At 38.7% G+C, this 18,651-nt stretch overlaps 1 protein-coding gene across 2 annotated transcripts; it reads left to right on the top strand.

Annotated features, from left to right (window-relative positions):
* Positions 1-293: 293 nt before the first annotated feature.
* On the top strand, positions 294-18,384 carry LOC143878399 (metal tolerance protein C4-like). Of its 2 annotated transcripts, XM_077380688.1 has the most exons (13): positions 297-773; positions 933-984; positions 6,755-6,887; positions 7,078-7,133; positions 7,591-7,705; positions 7,858-7,915; positions 8,032-8,150; positions 8,627-8,746; positions 13,587-13,688; positions 13,782-13,854; positions 17,454-17,521; positions 17,833-17,893; positions 17,980-18,384. In XM_077380688.1, the coding sequence occupies exons 1-13, from the start codon at positions 458-460 to the stop codon at positions 18,102-18,104; spliced, it is 1,398 nt and encodes a 465-aa protein (XP_077236803.1). In that variant the 5' UTR covers positions 297-457; the 3' UTR covers positions 18,105-18,384. The 2 variants fall into 2 exon arrangements, 1 of the variants encoding a protein (XP_077236803.1); XR_013250952.1 differs by lacking the exon at positions 17,980-18,384 and having other exon boundaries at positions 294-773; positions 17,440-17,521; positions 17,833-17,888.
* Positions 18,385-18,651: the final 267 nt, after the last annotated feature.

The following is an 18,651-nucleotide window of genomic DNA, read 5'->3' as shown; positions in this document are numbered from 1 at the left end:
AAGAAAGTAACCCAAGTTGTTGTACTACTCAAAACCCCTTCAAATTTCACTAAATTTTTTTATATATGAAGAAGATACATGGTCTAAAATATGGCATACATTCCAAATCCGGAATTAACTTTTCTTAATTTCTATTAGCTTTTCTAAGCCCAACTAACACACTATCACATGAAAAATAAAAGCAGTACATAATTCCAAAATGGTCAGGACTTGTCCTAAGTAACTTAAGTCCCAATAAAGTTAAGTTGATAGATGATCAATATCTAGTGGTTAGGATTAATTTCCAACAAATTCGAGCTCCCTCTAAAAGACAGAATGGCGAACAGCTGAAAACAGAATATTCTCAGACCTTTCGAACTTCTACATACTCTCCCGGATTCCTTCAGAACCCTATGTAAAACCAACGTTCTGATTTTTATCTTGACCTTCCTTCACCCTTTCATGGAAATTGTACAGCATGCGGAACAGAAACCCTAGCTTCCATGTGATGCGAACAGCTCACCTTCTCAAATCTCTGCGGGAATCTGTTCTCAGTCCCAGGCATTCGGCGCCTCTCTCCTCTTTTTATCCCTCTCATCGATTTGAAGAATCATCGCCTAAATCAGTAGAAAATCTTCGACTTTTTCGGTTCGGTTCTGATACAATCTTCAGAGGAAGCGAGTTCATAGTTTCTTCGAGATCGATCGGTGATTTTCTACTGAGAGATCGTTCGAGACAAAGCGGTTCAATAGCTTTGGTATCATTCGGTTCTTGCGGACGGGTTTCTTCTCGCAGTAAGTTTTTTTGTTATTTTTTATGAGCATTAACAAGAAAGTTGTGAGTATTCTAGTAGTAAGTTTTGAGTTGTTTGATGCTTTTATAGATTGTTTTGTTTCCTTTTTTTTTATTGATTTCTGAATTTTAGATTGAAATTTGGTTGTTTATACTTTTAGATTACTTCTCTAGGGTTGGGGAGATTAAAAAGACTGAACTTGATGAGACAAGGTAATTATTTTCTCTTTTTATTTATTTATTATAATCTGTTGATTGTTGTGGTTTTCTTATCTGGCATTTTCATTGTCACTGGATTTAATTTTGTGAGTAATCACGCTGTTAATTGTAAATGCTGTGTCTATGAATTCCATTGCACATGATTTTATTATTATTTTATTTTGTTATCTGTTTTATAAATTCAAGATGAAAGATGCATTGTTTACATTAGACTAAATGGTAACTCTACTCCACTAATAATGCCTGTACAATGGAGTGAAAGGCAGAGAACTAGTATAGTGTGAATTAGATATACTCACAGGAAGAACCTGCTAAGCTCAGATTGGTAGTCTCTGGGAAGATCTAATTAAAGAAAACTCCCTTCACACTAGATGCAAAGGATCAACGCGGGAGTGTCTTTTTATTTGTTTACTTATTTATTGAGATGTAAAACTCAATGTGGGGCTGTTGGGTGGGTTCCAAATGCTAAGGACATGAGGATGAAAACTTGTATAAACAAGCCGTGGTGGTCCATCCTGGTTTCTCTTTACCAAGGCAATATTTTTGCTCGTCTTAAATGGTTCCTGCAATGTTAGGATTCCCTTCACGGAAAGTATCAATATTAAGAAGCCTGGGACCATTTTTCTGACGAAAGATAGCAAATTTATTAAAAATAAAAGGCGATTACAAAGCAATATCAGTGGGGCCCTAAGTATAAGACACCTCTAGAAACCCCTGATTTAGCCAACTTATTGGACAAATCATTTGCGCTCGGGATGTGTGTGAAAACGATATCTCTCTTTCTAACCAAATCAGCAATCTCACGAATGCATCCTTGATGCAGCAGATAAGCGTGCGTAGGCTTCGGATTTCCGGCAACTTTGAGATTTGGGGATTTTTTAACTCTTCTTTATGGATTCTTGATACAAAAACCTGAAATTCAGCAAGGAGATGCTGAATTTTGTTAAAAAATAGATGAAACCTTAAATTTCAAGGTAAAAGAAGCTGAAATTCCATGGAGGAGCTTGATCTCCAAGCTCAATTTCTCCCTTGGATGAAAATTCCACAAGAAAATCCTCTTCTGCAAGAGGTTTTCCCTCCAAATCCACTAGATCCAAGATCTAGAGAAAATTCTCTCTTTTCCAATTCAAATTCAAATCAAGGTCTCTTTACTAATGGTGGGAAATGGCCTTTTATATAGGCAATTACAAGTAAAAAAGACTAATACAACCCTCTCTAATGCAAAATGCCTAAAATGCCACAAGTACTAGAAAAATAACCAAAATACCCTTCCTAAGATGCAAAGACACAAATGGACATGTAAAATGACACCTAACACAAGTAACATAAAGAGCAACAACAACTACACTAGTAGAGCAATGTCAAGGCTGATGGGCGAAGTGATGCTTCTGCATCAACCCTGCAAGCCTCCATAGCCCCAAACAAGATCGTAAGACCAAGAAATCACATCATACAAATCGTCCTCACACCTCGAGCTTCCCTTCCATTTGTCTCAAAAAGCTAAGTAGATCAAAATGAAGAGTTTTCACCTCCACCATCAATCAATTTGCATGACCATCGGTCCCCAAAAAGACTAATGAGGAACCAATTGATCCAATTCTCAACCAATGTCTTTCCACCTTGAGAACATATTTGCTAGGGCTGATAATGTAAGAAGAGGTGACAAAATGGCACTTCCTTGACTGGCCTTTCGGCTCACTTCCAAGTCATAATATTGAACGAGAGGCACTGTTATAAATCACTATGCTTTTTGGGCCATAGCTTGATTCACCCCTCACTCCCCTAGTTGACCATATATTTGTGAAGAAAAAATGTAAACAAAGTTGAATAATATGATCCTACAATTCCACTTCTTCGTTAAAACGTGGAGAATAACCAGCAATATCGTATTTCTACTGCATCGCGCACTCTAGCACGCTCTCATGCAAGCAGGTAAAACCTTGTTGATAGGCTTCCCATGAAAAAAAATTCATAGAGAAATGATTGATTTGGTATCAAAGTCTCTAGTTTTGTGCAAGAAAAAGTGATGAGATCATGTAGTGATGACTTCTAATTGTAAAACAAGCATGGGTTAAATTTTGGCCCTTTGCCTATGAATCCTATTAAAGTGAAAAAAAGGAAGAAAAAAGAAGCCTTGAAGGAGCACCATCAAACCCCATGATCACTTTTCTCTGTATATAATTCACTCAAAATTGTATTTCTATTCATGCCACTACGGTCATCCATGATGAGCCCTAATAAACATAAAAAATTGCACCAAATCTATAATTTTAATACTATTGAACCACTGCAAACACTCTCCCTCAAGACGAAGCATGAATATCTCAAATAAGAATCAAGCACGATGCGCAACTAGACGTCAAAAAGAGATACAAAAAACACAATCATACAAAACAAGAACACAAGCTTTACGTGGTTTGGCAGTGTGCACACATCCACAGGAGAAGAGTTCCACTATCTCGGTTTAGGGTTACAAAATTCTCATTTCCTCTCGGCCAAGAAAACTCACAGAAACCTCTACCTGTAACCCCCTGTAACCCTAACATGTGGCTTATATATCAATGCCACTACATAAAAAATAACAGAAATACCCAATAGCATAGGACTAAAAATTAAATTTTCCTGTCGGGGCGCTGTTCTGGAAACCCCAACAGGGGTGTGCTGCTCCTTGCACCCGTAGTGAGCTGACCACCTTGTGTGTCCGTCACGGTACTATGTCAATGCCAGAATACAAGACATCTGCACAGTAGAACAAATACTGTATCACCGCCAGAATATAAGGCATCTGCACAACAGAACAAAAACAATTGAATTTACTATGAACAAGTGCCTTCTTAAATATATTTGCCAACTAATCGGAGAAGATCCCGGAGGAGCACTAGATCCAAAGTCTTTTGTCGTTGCCAGTCTTTTTAATGTAGCGTGATTCCAACGTCTCCAGAAATTGGGTCACCAGATCCAGCTCTCTATCAAAGAAATTGCGTCTGAAATTTATCCTCTACATGATCCTTCCCTCCACCCGCTCGAAGCAATCTTTGACAAAGACATCCTTACCCAAAGACCTCTCGCAAGCTCTGGATACATATTCTTTAAAGTAACTTCCTGACACAACTTATCATACCACAGCTTGATCCCGTCGCCGCATAGACTCTGAACTATATCCCCTCGTTGAACTTACTTTTTTGTGTGTGAATGCCCCTCTGAACGGTCGATCCCCCGAACCTGTACCTGCCATCAGATATCCAATGGCTCGGATTAGATCCATATTTGTTATCGATGACTTTAGCTCATAACCGATTTCTCTCTTCCCCGTACCACCAAAGCCACTTCCCAAGAAGTATTGTGTTAACACCTTTCAATCTCCTGACACTCAGTCCACCAATTCTAATTGGTTTGCACACGTCCTCCCAACACACAAGATAAAACTTCTTTTCATCTATCGGTCCCGTAGAAACCTTCTTTGGATCAGTTCAATTCGTCTATTATGCTCATAGGGCAGCTGAAGACCGACAAGTGGTAGATCACAATGTTAGCCAGCACTGCTTTAATAAGAGTTAATCTGCCTCCCAGGCAAACCAGATTTTGCTTCTAAGAGTCGAATCTTCTCTCTACCTCTGAACAATTGGATCCCATGCTCTTTTCTGAGGTCTTCCTACACCAAATGGCAAACCAAAATATGTTGTTGGAAACTGATCCACAATACACGCAAGCAATCTAAAAGGGCGGCCCAGTGCACGAGGCTCCCGCCATTGCGGGGTCTCGGGAGGGCTAGATGTTCTCAGCCTACCCTGCTTTGCCGAGAGGCTGTTTCCGTGACTCAAACCCATGACCACCAGGTCACAATGAATAAAGCAACCTTACCGTTGCGCCAAGGCTCGCCCTCACACCCAAGCAATGCTAGCCCATTAATCTCATAATCAGAAGTGTGGATACCGAGGAGTCTAGACTTGTGAAAGTTGGATTACTGGCCCACCGCCACTTCATAACATCGAAGTATTTCCTTTAACTTAAACTCCTTATCTACTTCATGTATGTTGAACACCAAAGAGTCATCCGTAAACTGTAGGTGAGAGATCTCCTGCCCTTGTTGACCTATCTTAATATGCCATCACTTATTTCCTTATCAATCACTCTACTGAGCGTCTCAATGACAATTAAGTAAAAGAAGAGGGATATGGGATCTCCCTGCGTCAAACCTCTAGGCAATTTGAAGAAGCCTTTAGGAAAACCATTAACCACGGCACAAAACCAAGTAGAAGATACACATCTCATAATCCAGGCATGCCACCTGCTTCCAAAGCCCATCCTCCCTAATTAAAAATCCAAAGACTCCTATTCCACCCGATCATAAGCCATTTTCATATCCAGTTTGGATATAATGCCTCTGTCTCTCCCTGTTTTACATAATAGTCCACTACCCCATTAACAATCAACGCATTGTCAAGAAACCAAATAGATACTTCTAATTGCAAATAGTACAAGTTGTTCTATATTCATAATAATTCTGCTAATATCTTAGCTTGTTATAGCTTATGTCTAGTCCATATCTGTCTAGTATTCACAATGTAATAGGAAACTGTGCCTATGTGTTTCATCTGTCTAGCTTCTCTTGATCTCCCAAATAACTGCAGCCACTTGTTGAGTAGGTACCTTCTATTTGGTTTGTAGTGTTGGCTTTGTGGTCACATGCTCAACAAAAAGCATTTAATAATTTTCTTCTTTTATGATCCTGTTGATGGTTTTGCGTTCTTTGCAAATTTAGTGGGTTGAACAAGGTTTATGTTAATTACTTCAATGTGCAAAGCACATTACACAATGTGGTTCCTTTTTGGGCAATTATATTAATTTTCGCTTTTTTTGGGGGGATGGTGAAGATTTTATTGAAGAAGAGAAGAAACACCTAGACCTAAATGCCCAAGGCACACTAAAATGGCACAAAACGTGCAACAATTCCTAAGCGGGAAAATGATAAAAAAACTAGCGGGGCAGGGGTCTTCTAAGCTTGAATCATCGAAGTTCAGCTTAACGAAACTGGGACTGGGATTAGGAGGGGACCATCTATGGAAAGGTATTTCATCAAGAATATTCCCCTCCCTAATAGCGTCCCAGCAGAACCGAAGAGTCGACTAAGAAATGCTTCTGAAATCAGGAAGAACTGCCGACAAATATATAAAGTGTTATGGGATTAAATATGAAGCCAAAGTCTGATATTGTGTTTTACATGCAATAAACTGCTGTTTAATATTAAATTCAGTAGAAGTTCAATAAAATTGTGTCCTAGTTTATTTATTTTAACTGCTTTTTAATTCATTTACCTTGGCTGACTACCTTGCTAACTAAGAAGTTCCATGCACATCTAAACTTGATCTTAGATGCCTAGCTTGCAGGTATCTGGTGTTCTTTTGGCTATTGATCCTCGTGTTATGTTCATAACTTCTTTAATGAGTAGTTATGATTTTTTTGAATGGTAATAGTTATGCTTTTTTTACTAAGAAAGTGATGTACTACGAATCTAGTAAATGCTTTGTAACTACAATGATGAACTTAACAAAATTTGTAATGACACGTAAATTGAGCTATTGCATTTTTATGTAAAATCTAGGTTTTAATATTGTTTTCGTTGTCTTTTTATTGTTACTGAGTATTTCTAAGACAAAAACATTCACATGTAGCCTAATGCTGTTTTCCATCTTTTATTATATTTTTTTTGCTGCCAGTTTTATTTTTATGTCTCTTCTGACTATTCATGACATGCTTACTCCAGCCAACGAGCAGTTACTACTGCATTGTGGTGCAACTTCCTTGTCTTTTCTCTGAAATTTAGTGTGTGGATGGTAACTTCTAGCCATGTTATGCTAGCTGAAGTGGTACATTCAGTTGCTGATTTTGCAAACCAGGTATTTACCTTTGAGGCCTAAACTAAGTCTTAATGTTCCCTCTTTCCTACAGCTTTTATCATCTGCAACCAATCCTTAGGACTTGATGTGTTTACCTTTTTTCTTTTTTTCCTTGTTCTTCTCTTTGCCAAAGTACACTCTTGAGGCACATATATTCAGTCTCTAAACCTTGTTCCTATTTATATTGTAGGCCCTTCTTGCTTATGGTCTGAGTAGCTCAAGACGTGCCCCAGATGCTCTGCACCCGTGAGTTTTTTATCCACCATATGCTATACAGTTTTTGAGTTACCATTTAGTCTGTCATTCCACAATCAGTAACCCACTTTGGGAATTGGAAGAAGTCAACCTCCAGATTGTTTTGTTTGGCCAGTATTCATAAGGGTCATTTAAGGCTTGCATCACTGTTCTACACAGTGAATTGGAAAATAAAGCCCTTCACTAACAGCTGCTAATAACATAATCTAGCTTCTGAGGGCATTTATTGGCTTATCTATGTATGATCTTTTCCCAAGTATGATCCCTTTGTAGACCCAATTTTTCATCTAAAAAATTGATACTTGATTATTCTGCTTGCCAAGTCCTTGCACTGGCATGATTTTTTTTTTTTTTGAATGATGCGCTGGCTTGAATGTTTGTAATACTTACCTTTTTTTTTCTTTTTTTAGATAACGCACTTAGTTGTTTATTTTGTGATTTTCTACAGTTATGGCTATTCCAAGGAAAGATTTGTCTGGTCTTTGATATCAGCTGTTGGTATTTTCTGCCTTGGTTCTGGGGCTACAATTGTCCATGGATTTCAGAACTTGTGGAGTTCGCAGGTGACCAGATATTTAATTATTATATAAGATTGTCAAATACTTGTTAATAAATGTAAATTCTTGAGAATTTTTAGTGCTTTTGATCCCGATTCATAACTTAGCTCAGTACACATGTGGCATGTATTGATTATGAGTATCCCTTGTTAGAACAGCCCCCTGCAAATATTCACTATGCAGCTTTGGTAATTGGTGGTTCTTTTTTCATCGAAGGTAAATATATGAGTCAACATTAATGTTTTCTAAATATTTCTTTTGACAAAATAAATCATCGTGTTTTCTAAATATAACAAAGTGAAAAAGTCATTTGTTGTAATTTTGTTTTATAGGTGCTTCACTTGTAGTAGCTATAAATGCTGTCAAGAAAGGTGCAACTGCAGAAGGGATGACAGTGCGTGACTATGTCTGGCGTGGTCATGATCCAACATCTGTTGCGGTTATGACAGAGGTAATTTTTCATGTCAACCCAAGTGCAATTTGCAGTTGCTGTGCTGCTTCCAAGTTTTGTTGGGCTGATTGACTGTAAGTCAGATTTCATAATAAAGTCAAATAGTCAATAAACAATAATACAGCAGTGACTAGAAATTATAATTTGGTTTAACATTCAAATATTTCGGTCAAGGCCACACGAGTGATCAGCCTTCTGAAAGTATGTCCTTGCCATTTTCAATTCAAGGTAATGCATTTCAAAATTCAAATAATTCTTGTCAGATTTTAACATGGGCTCAGGGGTGGGGGTTCTGTTATTAAAAGTAGTTATATGGAAACTTCTTTTCTCTCTTTAATATCTCTGGGAGAGAAAAGAAGGTTACTTTAACCTTCATATTTTGGAAAGTCGTTATTCGTTATCAATGTTTCTTTTGGCCATGATGTGCTTATAATGTAATTTGTCTTATGTTGTTAGACTTAATCTTGATTTTGCAGGATGGCGCTGCAGTTACTGGTCTTGTTATTGCTGCAGCATCATTGGTGGCTGTTAATAGAACAGGAAATGCAATCTATGACCCTATCGGTTCTATTATCGTTGGCAACTTACTTGGAATGGTATTTATACTTATCTTTCATTTTGAGAGTCAAAATTCATTTAAACTTCTTATCCTTTGCTTTGTAAACTCATTTGTACTTCTCATCCTTTGTTAAGTTTATGTACTCTAAACGGACTATCATCAATTTAATTTATGATTAATTTGGTCCATCAATTTAACACATGTGAATGCTTATTATAAATTATTAATTTGGTCCATCAATTTTGACACATGCTAATGCTTATTATAAATTTTGTGTGTAGAATCAACTTATTATGAAGCTCCGTGAAGAAAGCAATGCTTCATGTAGTTGTTGATGAAAGCAAAATCTTGAGATTAGGAATGTGACCTGCTCCTGCTTGGGGTTTTCCCGAGGCATTTGAAGGCATGTTGCAAATGTCTTATCCCAACTGAGATACGGAGCTTCAGTTGTTTCCAGCCATTTGGAGACTTGCAACCTTGCCATTAGGGGGCTTGTATGTTAGGTGGAAACTTATCTCATACTCCCAAAGGGAGAATTGTTGGTTGTACACTTGCAAACATAGCCCGCCCTTGTCATAATTCTTGAGAGAGAGAGAGAGGGGGGGGCATATTGGCAGCTGAACATGTTGGCATGAGCTGGAAAGTATTTCTATTTGTTGCTCTCATTGGGCTGGTTTGTATTTGACTCAGTTTGAAATAAGTGGGAATTATTCAGTGGGACATAGATATAGAGATCGGAGATTAATTCCCGAGCAACGGCATATTGGCTTTGATCAATAGGTAGAAGCCATCTTAGCAACTTCTTGTTGGCTATTTTACTTGTTCCTAAGACAAAGCTATGTTTCATGCCATTAAGAACTTCATAAGGACCTATTTAAGGGAGAAAATCTGAACTCTATAAATTGATGGATGATCACATAGCTTCCTTGAAATGGTTTTAGTTTAAATTAAAAGGTTCTTTGAAGGATCTATAAGACTCAATGGAAGCAGGGAAGTCTACTTGCTTAAGTGTTGATGGTGGGGTCATCATTCTTTAGGCGATATGGTAGATAAGGGTCTCTGCAAATGAATCTCGGCGAACCATCTACACCAGCATTGTGAGTTATGGAGTATGGGGATAATTGCATGTGACATAAACGTCCTAGATACTGGGTGGTTCCAGTAGTTGCACTAAAGAAACAGCTAGCTCAATTGCATCCGAGACACTGATTATGGATTTTTTAAGGAGTGGGAAGGCTCCCTAAGTCCGTCACTGGTATTGCTTGATGCTTTTTTGATCAAATGCCCAGTGCTGAGGATAAAGCTGGGTCGGGGATAGTTAACCCCATTAGGTGGCGGAGACAAGAATGCCACTTAGGTGGTCCGACAGGCATATCAAAGGTGTTGCTGCTGTTCAAAAGAAAGGCTTCCCTGATGGTTTCATTTCATGTTCTTGGAAATCTTTGCTACTTTACAATTTGTGTCTTCAATATATCATGGCCACAACTCAACTCAACGAAGCCTTTGTCCCAAACTAGTTGGGGTCGTCTAAATGAATCCTTTAGAAAAATTTCATGAAGAAGGTGAAAGGAATCTACCTGGCTCTAGTTGGGTTCTTCTACGTGGATCATTTTCTTCCATCCAAGGTCATGTTCTCTGTTATGTTCCTAGCTATCAAGTCTTTCATCACTGTTTCTACCCAAGTTGTTTTCGGTCTGCCCCTACCTCTTTTTACTCCATCAACTTAGCACAAGTTGCCTCTTCTCACTGGAGCATCCAAAGGCCTACGTTGGATATGTACAAACCATCTTAAGCGGTGCTCTCTCATCTTCTCCTCAATTGGTGCCACCCCCACCTTTTTACGAATGTCTTTATTTTTAATTCTATTTAGCCTTGTGTGACCGCATATCCATCTAAGCATTCGCATCTCTGCTACACTCATCTTATGCACATGCTGCTTCTTGGTGGCCCAACATTCTGAGTCGTACAGCATGACTGGCCTCACAGCTGTCCTATAAAACTTTCCCTTCAACTTGGTAGGGATTTTACGGTCGCACAGAACTCCTGAGGCAAGCTTCCACTTCAACCAACCTGCTCTTATTCTATGGTTAACATCCTCTTCATTCTCTCCTTCCTTATGTAGAATTGAACCAAGATAGCGAAAAATATATCCCTCTTAGGTACCTCATGTCCAGTCATATTTAGTACATCCTCTTCCCGCCTCCTTACATTACTAAAGTTGCACTCCATACCATATACTCTGTCTTAGTCCTACTTAGTCTAAAACCTTTGGATTCCAAAGTAGTTCTCCATAACTCTAACTTAGCATTTACACCTGCTTTGGTTTCGTCGATTAGTACTATGTTATTTGCAAATAACATACACCACGGCACCTCATCCTGGATACCCTCCGTAAGCTCATCCATAACTAGCGTAAAAAGATAAGGGCTTAGAGCTGATCCTTGGTGCAATCCTATTGTAATTGGAAACTCACTGGACGTGCCATATGTGGTTCTGACACTAGTTAATGCTCCATCGTACATATCCTTAATTACATCAACATATTTAGTAGGCACTTTTTTCCTTTCAATGACCCATCACATAACACTCCTGGGAACCTTAGCATACGCTTTCTCCAAATCAATGAAAACCATATGAAGGTCCTTTTTATTTTCTCTAAATCTCTCCATTAGCCACCTAATCAAGAAGATAGCTTCCATAGTCGATCGTCCTGGCATGAAGCCAAACTGATTATCTGACACCTTAGTCTCTTTTCTTAGTCTATGCTCAATTACCCTCTCCCAAAGCTTCATGGTGTGACTCATTAGCTTAATTCCTCGGTAATTGGTGCAACTTTGAATATCCCCTTTATTCCTATAAATAGGTAGTAAGGTACTCTTCCCCCACTCATCAGGCATCTTCTTAGTCTTCAAAATATTGTTAAATAATCTAGTTAACCAAACCAAACCCACATCACCCAAGCATCTCCAAGTCTCAATAGGAATATCATCAGGCCCCCTAGCCTTACCTAATTTCATATTTTTCATAGCTACTCTTTCCTCTGATGTTCGGATTCTACGAGCAAACCTCTGTTTTGTATCATCAAAAGCGTTGTCAAGTTCTCCCAAATTCGCTATAGGTTCTCCATTAAGCAACTTATCGAAGTAACTTCTCCACCTCTCTTTAACCTCGAAGAGAGGTTCAAGAGAATATATCATGGCCATAGAGAATAGAATTTCCACAGGCAAATCTTCTTGCAATACCATGAAGATTTAATCTGCTACAAATGTGATAGCCCTTTTATTTCAGTCTAATTTTGTATTTCTACTTTGCTTTTTGTCGTAGTTCCTTTACCATGTGTGAAACAACCAATTACTCCGTAAGCTTAAGCTGTTAGAGATGGTGTTATTTAATCATTTATACTTCAACACTACCCCTCACGTGTGGCCTTTCTTTTTTGGGTTGGCCATATACATGGTTTTTTATTATCAAGGAGTTGATGGTTTTGAACCTAGGACATTCCACGAGGCAATATCTCTGATACTATTTGATCATTTATACTTCAACACCGTGCATCCAACATTTGTTTCAGAAAACGAGAAAGAAGATCAATAGCCCCAAAAGGCATACATATATGGTTGAGAGCTCTTTGATCTTATAGACACACACACACACACACACACACACACTAATGAAAAGTGGCTGGGGAAAGCTTGAACCCAATTCCTATAGTGATGAATATAAGCACAATTGAAATTCCCAGGGAGTTATACATTTTTTGTATTGATAAAATCAGTCACTTTTTCGTGGAGATCGATTTCTCCATTGGATGAACTATATCGGCAAGAGAAACCATGATCCAGAACAGGGGATCTTGCCTCACCCATGAGTAAATATGTCACAGCTAGCCTCATTAGACAGTTCATATCTCTTGGTATATCCAAATAATAGGTAGAAGCATAAACTGAAACATTTTGGAGCCATGCACACACGCACTGGGGTCAAGAAATAAGGACTCACCACAGGCAAACATAATGAAAGGGATGGGCAAAGATCTCATTCCCATTATCAAGCCTTAGTCGCCTGGTGCACTGGCATGTTGTTTTATCCTTTTATCAAGACCCCGAGGCCAGATGGAAAGGGTGGTGTTCCACTTCTGATACTTGCCTGAACCTGTGCACACACTCAAAGAACTTCTGCTAGTTAATTGTCAGTGTGGCTACACCCTTGCTCTACTAGTCTAATTTTAGAATAGTCATTTGGCCATATACTTCTATTTGTTCGTATAATCGGTCATGTTGCAGCATATGGGGATGGATAGATGCATTTTTCCCCAACTCCCATGGATCGAAAAACATAGTTTCAGTCGCATTATTTAAATAACAACGAAGACATGTCGAAGGGAGGGATATGGTTTGCACAAATATGAGGGTTAATATTTTAGCATTTATTTTCTTCTATGTTAGTAGAATTATAGTTTATTTCCATGCAACATATTTGTAGTGCCATAAGGCAACTGCAAGACACACAGCTGATAGTGGTTTTGTGATTGAGCTTCACTGCATTTTATTTGATCATCCGTGGTTTTGTAATTGTGCTTCACTGCATTTTGTTTGATCATCCCATTAAGCTGTTATTCATGCATAATGCCTCTAGTATTCTCTTCCTCTAGCTGTTGACTGTAGTAGATGTTCAAAAAATCTGTTTTTTTGGGTGTTCGGTCGTTCACAGTTTATACTCATGTGGGCTAGGTGTAGATGTTAAAAAAATCTGTCGTGCTTGGAAAAATGCAAAATCTCTTCTCAAGTTTTGAAGCGTCAATTACATCATGTTTCCGTTATGGTCTTTGTTTCGAGTTTGTTTTCAAGGTTAATGCTGAATTGAATTTTATATTGCAGGTTGCTATTTTTCTCATCCAAAGGAATCGACATGCTTTAATTGGTAGAGCAATCGATGATCATGATATGGAAAGAGTTCTTCGTTTTCTGAAATCTGACCCGGTGAAGATAATTCCACCATATAATTACACCAAATGCTCATGTAATATTCAAGCTTCTATAGTTTGACAATGGAATGTTGGTTTCTTGCGACAGGTTGTGGATGCTCTATATGATTGCAAAAGTGAGGTGATTGGACCCGGTTTCTTTAGATTCAAAGCAGAAATAGGTGAACCACTTTTGTTCTTTGCCTCTTAATCTATTTCAGTTTCACATGCTGTGTTGTGTGGGCTCTTTGTCCCCCTATTTCGAATCCGCGTTGACACGCGAATCGGATATGGATTCGTGTGGGACACACCCGGATTCTTGTCGTAGTCGTATCCCGCATGAATCCTATTTTTTCGGGTGAATCTGGCACATTGTTGTCTCTTTTAAAATGCAAATCCTGTATATTTTCTCTTTAAACACATTTTCTGCTTAACTTTTTTTTAATATAAAAGCCCAAGCCGTCCTCTTTTAATAAAAACCCTAGTGTCTCGACCCTCCGCAGTTCACCCTCAAAATTTTAATGAATATATATATACAAAAACATATAAATATGTATGTGTGTGTGTATATATTTAATTATTTAATTTAAAATTTTTATTTTATTTAATAAAAATTACTGAATCTACGACTCCTACTTTTTGGGGTTTGCTGAATCCGACACCTCCAATCCGTGTCGGATCCCGAAATGCGAATCCGAATCCATGCAACATAGGCCGACATCCATAGGTACAAAAACTTCATTATGAGCATGTGTGTTGATTCTCACCGTTCCTAGATCTCTCTCCCATACTATCCATAGCTTTTATGTAGGAACCACCCATTCTTGAGTTGTTGTGCCTCCTTACCCTTTCCAATTGATTTGGCAATCTTATTAGTCCTTACACGAAGCACTTAGAGAGAAAATATCATTAGAGATAGAGGTGAAGGAAACAGAATAAACAGTAGCAGGGACAAAATTTGGGAGAAAACAGATTTATTGGCCATCTTTTAGGTTATATAAAATGATTTTGTACACCGGTTCTATAATACTCAAATTAGCCTAATTGTAGAAGAAACCGAAAAGTTGAACAAAATCGCAGGACTAATGATACACAAACCTTCTTGGTAGTAAATAGTTTTGGATCTTTCTTACAAATTATTATTATTGTTAGTGATTATTTAAGTTCTAGAGAAAAGTCAAGAGCACTTTTTTTTTTTTGAAAATTATGACCATCGTATAACAGTCAAGTCAAGAGCACTTCATACCTAAGAAGTGGAAGGAAGAAGATGAGAGAGAGAGAGAGAGAGAGAGAGAGAGAGAGAGAGAGAGAGAGAGAGAGAGAGAGAGGGAGGGAGAAGGAGACTAGAGTAGCGTGGGAAGATTTCATGGATTAATTTGTAATTATAACTATGAACTTATCAACTTTTGCTCTTATTCTACAATTGCAATGATCTCCCTCCAAGTCACGACCATGTCCTCTGATATCAACTATCATGTTCTCTCCCTAACACAGAACCGCTTCCTCTGCCAAAACTTCGCTAATCATGCGAAGGAATCACCACAAACCGATACATCTGTCCAAGGGAATCCATACGCAACAGCGAAGGCAAAATCCACACAAAAACAGTGCCTTCACAATAAGGCATAATAACCCATAGAAATGGCTTAGCTGCAGCACATCAAGATTGTACCACAGTCCATAAAGAAGGCTTCACAAAATCCTAGATAGCCCACATTACTCAGCTTCATAGTCCACATGCGACAGCACAATCAACCCAATCTTCTGAAATAGATCAGGGACAAATAGTGACAATGGAAACATACTAGCTACTCTACGGAATCCACAAACTAGGGTAGCAAGATAACATCGACAAATTGTGACAAGGGAAACATACTAGCTACTCTACAGGAATCCACAAACTAGGGTAGCAAGATAATATCAACCTCAAGAGAGAGCGCAATGCACAACAGCTAGACTAATGCGCAACAGTCCACCTGTTTATCCATTGTAAGATATCAAGAGTGATTTGGGCTTTAATTCTGGCCAGGTTTGGGATTTGTTGGGTCTTCCCCAAGTCCTTAGCCGATCTCTTCTCGAGCTGGGATTATGTCCCTTGGAAGAAAAAAGGTAAGATGCTTTGGAGGTTATGCTTGGTTGCATTATGGTGGGTCATTTGGAAGGAACGAAACTCGAGAGTTTTCGAAGGATCCGCAAAGTCAGCAGATTGGTTATATAATAAAATCATAGCGCTGGTCATTTTTTGGGTAAAAAGCATTCCTTTGTTTAAGTTCGTCTCAGCTTTCGATCTTTGGGAGGGTTGGCGCTCGGTGTGCTCTGAAGGTATGAGTCGTCCAAAGAGAAATCTGAAATGGGAAGCTCCCCTTGAAGGTTTTACTAAATTAAATTTTGATGGGTTATGTTTTGGAAATCCGGGTCCAGGTGGGATTGGAGGCCTTCTTAGGGACTCCCAAGGGGGCGTTTTGTGGGCTTTCGCAGGTCCCATTGGAAGATCTGATTCGTCTGAAGCGGAAGTAAGGGCGGCATATCAGGGGATTAAGCGTCTAAGTGTTGATTCCTATGATAGGACAATTGTGGCAGGAGACTCTTCTAATGTTATCGGTTGGTTATCGGGCCGAGTGGTTCCTCCGTGGCGTTTTTTAAGCTATTTTGAGGAAATTCATGATCTTATCTCAGAATCCGATATGGTTTGTAAGCATGTTAGGCGTGAAGCAAATGGAGAGGCGGATTCCCTCGCTAAATATGGTGTTGCAAGAGAAGGGCTGGAGTGGTTCGACTTCCTTCCTCCGTGAGAAAAAGGGGCTGTTACTTTGATGTTTCCTTTCCTGTTTTTCTTGTATTAAGATTCTAGTTTTATCTTTGTATCTCTGGTGGTCCATCTCGGATCCCTTTTTCTATATATTATCATTTCAAAAAAAAAGAAAAAAGAAGAATATGACAACTTTCACTCTAGAATAGAGCTGCTACAAGGACTGAAGGACTTAGCAGTCCACAAGGAATTATTCTTGTTCTTTTGTTGATTCCATGTGGTTAATATACACTCTTGTACACTTATGGTTATTATGTACTGTGTCCATCATCATTGCAGTAATTGAGTTCAGAAGTACTGGAATCTGAAGACAAAAATAATTCCTTTATGAAATGAATTCCTTTGACATGTCCCATTGTGTGACACTTTGATTAAGATGATTTTGTTAAGGAATGCGCGTGAACAAAGTTTGCACTTTTTAAAAGATATATAAGCATGTGGCGGTGAGATCAACATGACTCCCTACATGTCACATGAAGGAATTCTACTGTCTTATTCTCCGACAGCAGACTAAGTCTTTGTAAAAATTATTCCTTTTTCCCAGTTAAACCTAAGGCATGTTTACATTAGAAATACATTCTCCTGTCCAATCCATAGACTTCAATGCTAAATGCCTAAATCACTAACTCATATATTTGAAGTTCTTTATGTTGAATCTCTTTAAGTGATGCCTGATTCTCCTGACACTTTCTACACCCACCAGGTCTATCACTTGTTAAGCTGTTAAAACTATTACCTATGTATTGCAAAAGTGTATACGCCTTAATCAATTACCTTGATAAATAGTTTGCCTTCACGAGAAGCATTTTAGGACCTCCCTTTCGTGCAGAGTAAATGAATCTTGCAAACATGGTTCTTTGTTCTTGCTGTAGACCTTAAATTACCACTGGAAATTTGCACCAGTCTTTTCACATTTTATAGAAAAAACTTCCTAATTTCTAGGCGATGTTACTGACAGATTGAATGCAACAGCTTTCAACGGTGTGGTGGTGGTGCAAAATTATTTGGAGAGGACTGGGCGTGAAGAATGGGCCAAACAGGTATTCTGCTTAGTTCCCAACGTTTTATGTTGCTCACTCCAGAGCTACTTGCATCTTGCAAGCAGCCATAATGGCAATGTGCTGAACCTTGGCAACTTGGCGACGACAGTTATTACCTGTCCTTGCCTCCAATATATTTGGTGACGCTTTCCCATCATTTTTTTCATGAAAAGACAACGAAGAGTAATATTAATAAGAAGCAAAATTAGAAAGAGGGGGCAGAGTTTAGGGTTTAGGAGGATTTCTGCACAACTCCCTAACTTCACTGGCCTGCCCATCATTACTGACTGGATTTTTTGTGTTTTGGCAAGTTTCGAGAGGCTGCAAAGCATAAAGGTGACAGTGCACTCCTCAAGGCCATGTCATGCTATGGTATGTACAGAGGGATGTAATTTTGATGTCAATGGTATACTATAATATTACATGATGTCAATGATTACATATTTTCGGAGTCGCAGGTGAGGAGGTGGTTACAGCCCTGGGAAGTGAAGTGGATAGACTGGAAAAAGAGATCCAGTTGATTGTCCCCGGGATCCGTCATGTTGACATCGAGGCTCACAACCCAAAAGGTCCATCTCCATGATCCATGGCTTCTTTCAGTAAATATCCACTCACAGTTCCATTAATTATTCTTAGTCTGTTCTGAAATTTTTTAATTCAAGGGTTTCTTGTATGTTAGTAGAAGCCCACCTCGAATGTTGTGTTTAGAAATGTTAATAGAGAAGATGCTCCAATTCAATCAAAACACAGGAATGTTACATGTATCAAAAGATCTACATGCTTTCAGCAAATGATAGGTCATAGGTGCTTTCATATTTTTCAAAAATTATGTCTCTTTTTTAAAGACAGAAGATTTTGCTTGCTGTCCAGCTAGCATTCTCCTTCCCTTTCTCTTCCATGAGGGTGTTACCATGGAAATTATCATATATTACAGCTACTCTCTGAGTGTGGCTAGTTTGTTACACTAATCCCAAGTAAGCGTGCTAGATTTGGTGGTAGGTAGCTGTATGATTCTGAATGTGGAAAATGGGGAGAGTGCAAATGAGGAATAAAAGGGCCTCAACATTTCCTAGGGGTGCAACTCAGATTTAGTGAATTTTGGTTGAGCTTTTACCATAAAGTTGGGTCGG

The sequence above is a fragment of the Tasmannia lanceolata genome, unplaced genomic scaffold (assembly GCF_043159265.1).
Source record: "Tasmannia lanceolata isolate RefF3 unplaced genomic scaffold, GAP_Taslan_0.1 ptg000006l, whole genome shotgun sequence".
NCBI lineage: Eukaryota > Viridiplantae > Streptophyta > Magnoliopsida > Canellales > Winteraceae > Tasmannia > Tasmannia lanceolata.
Note: the sequence above shows the minus strand (reverse complement) of the source record. Positions and strands in the feature narration are given on the sequence as shown.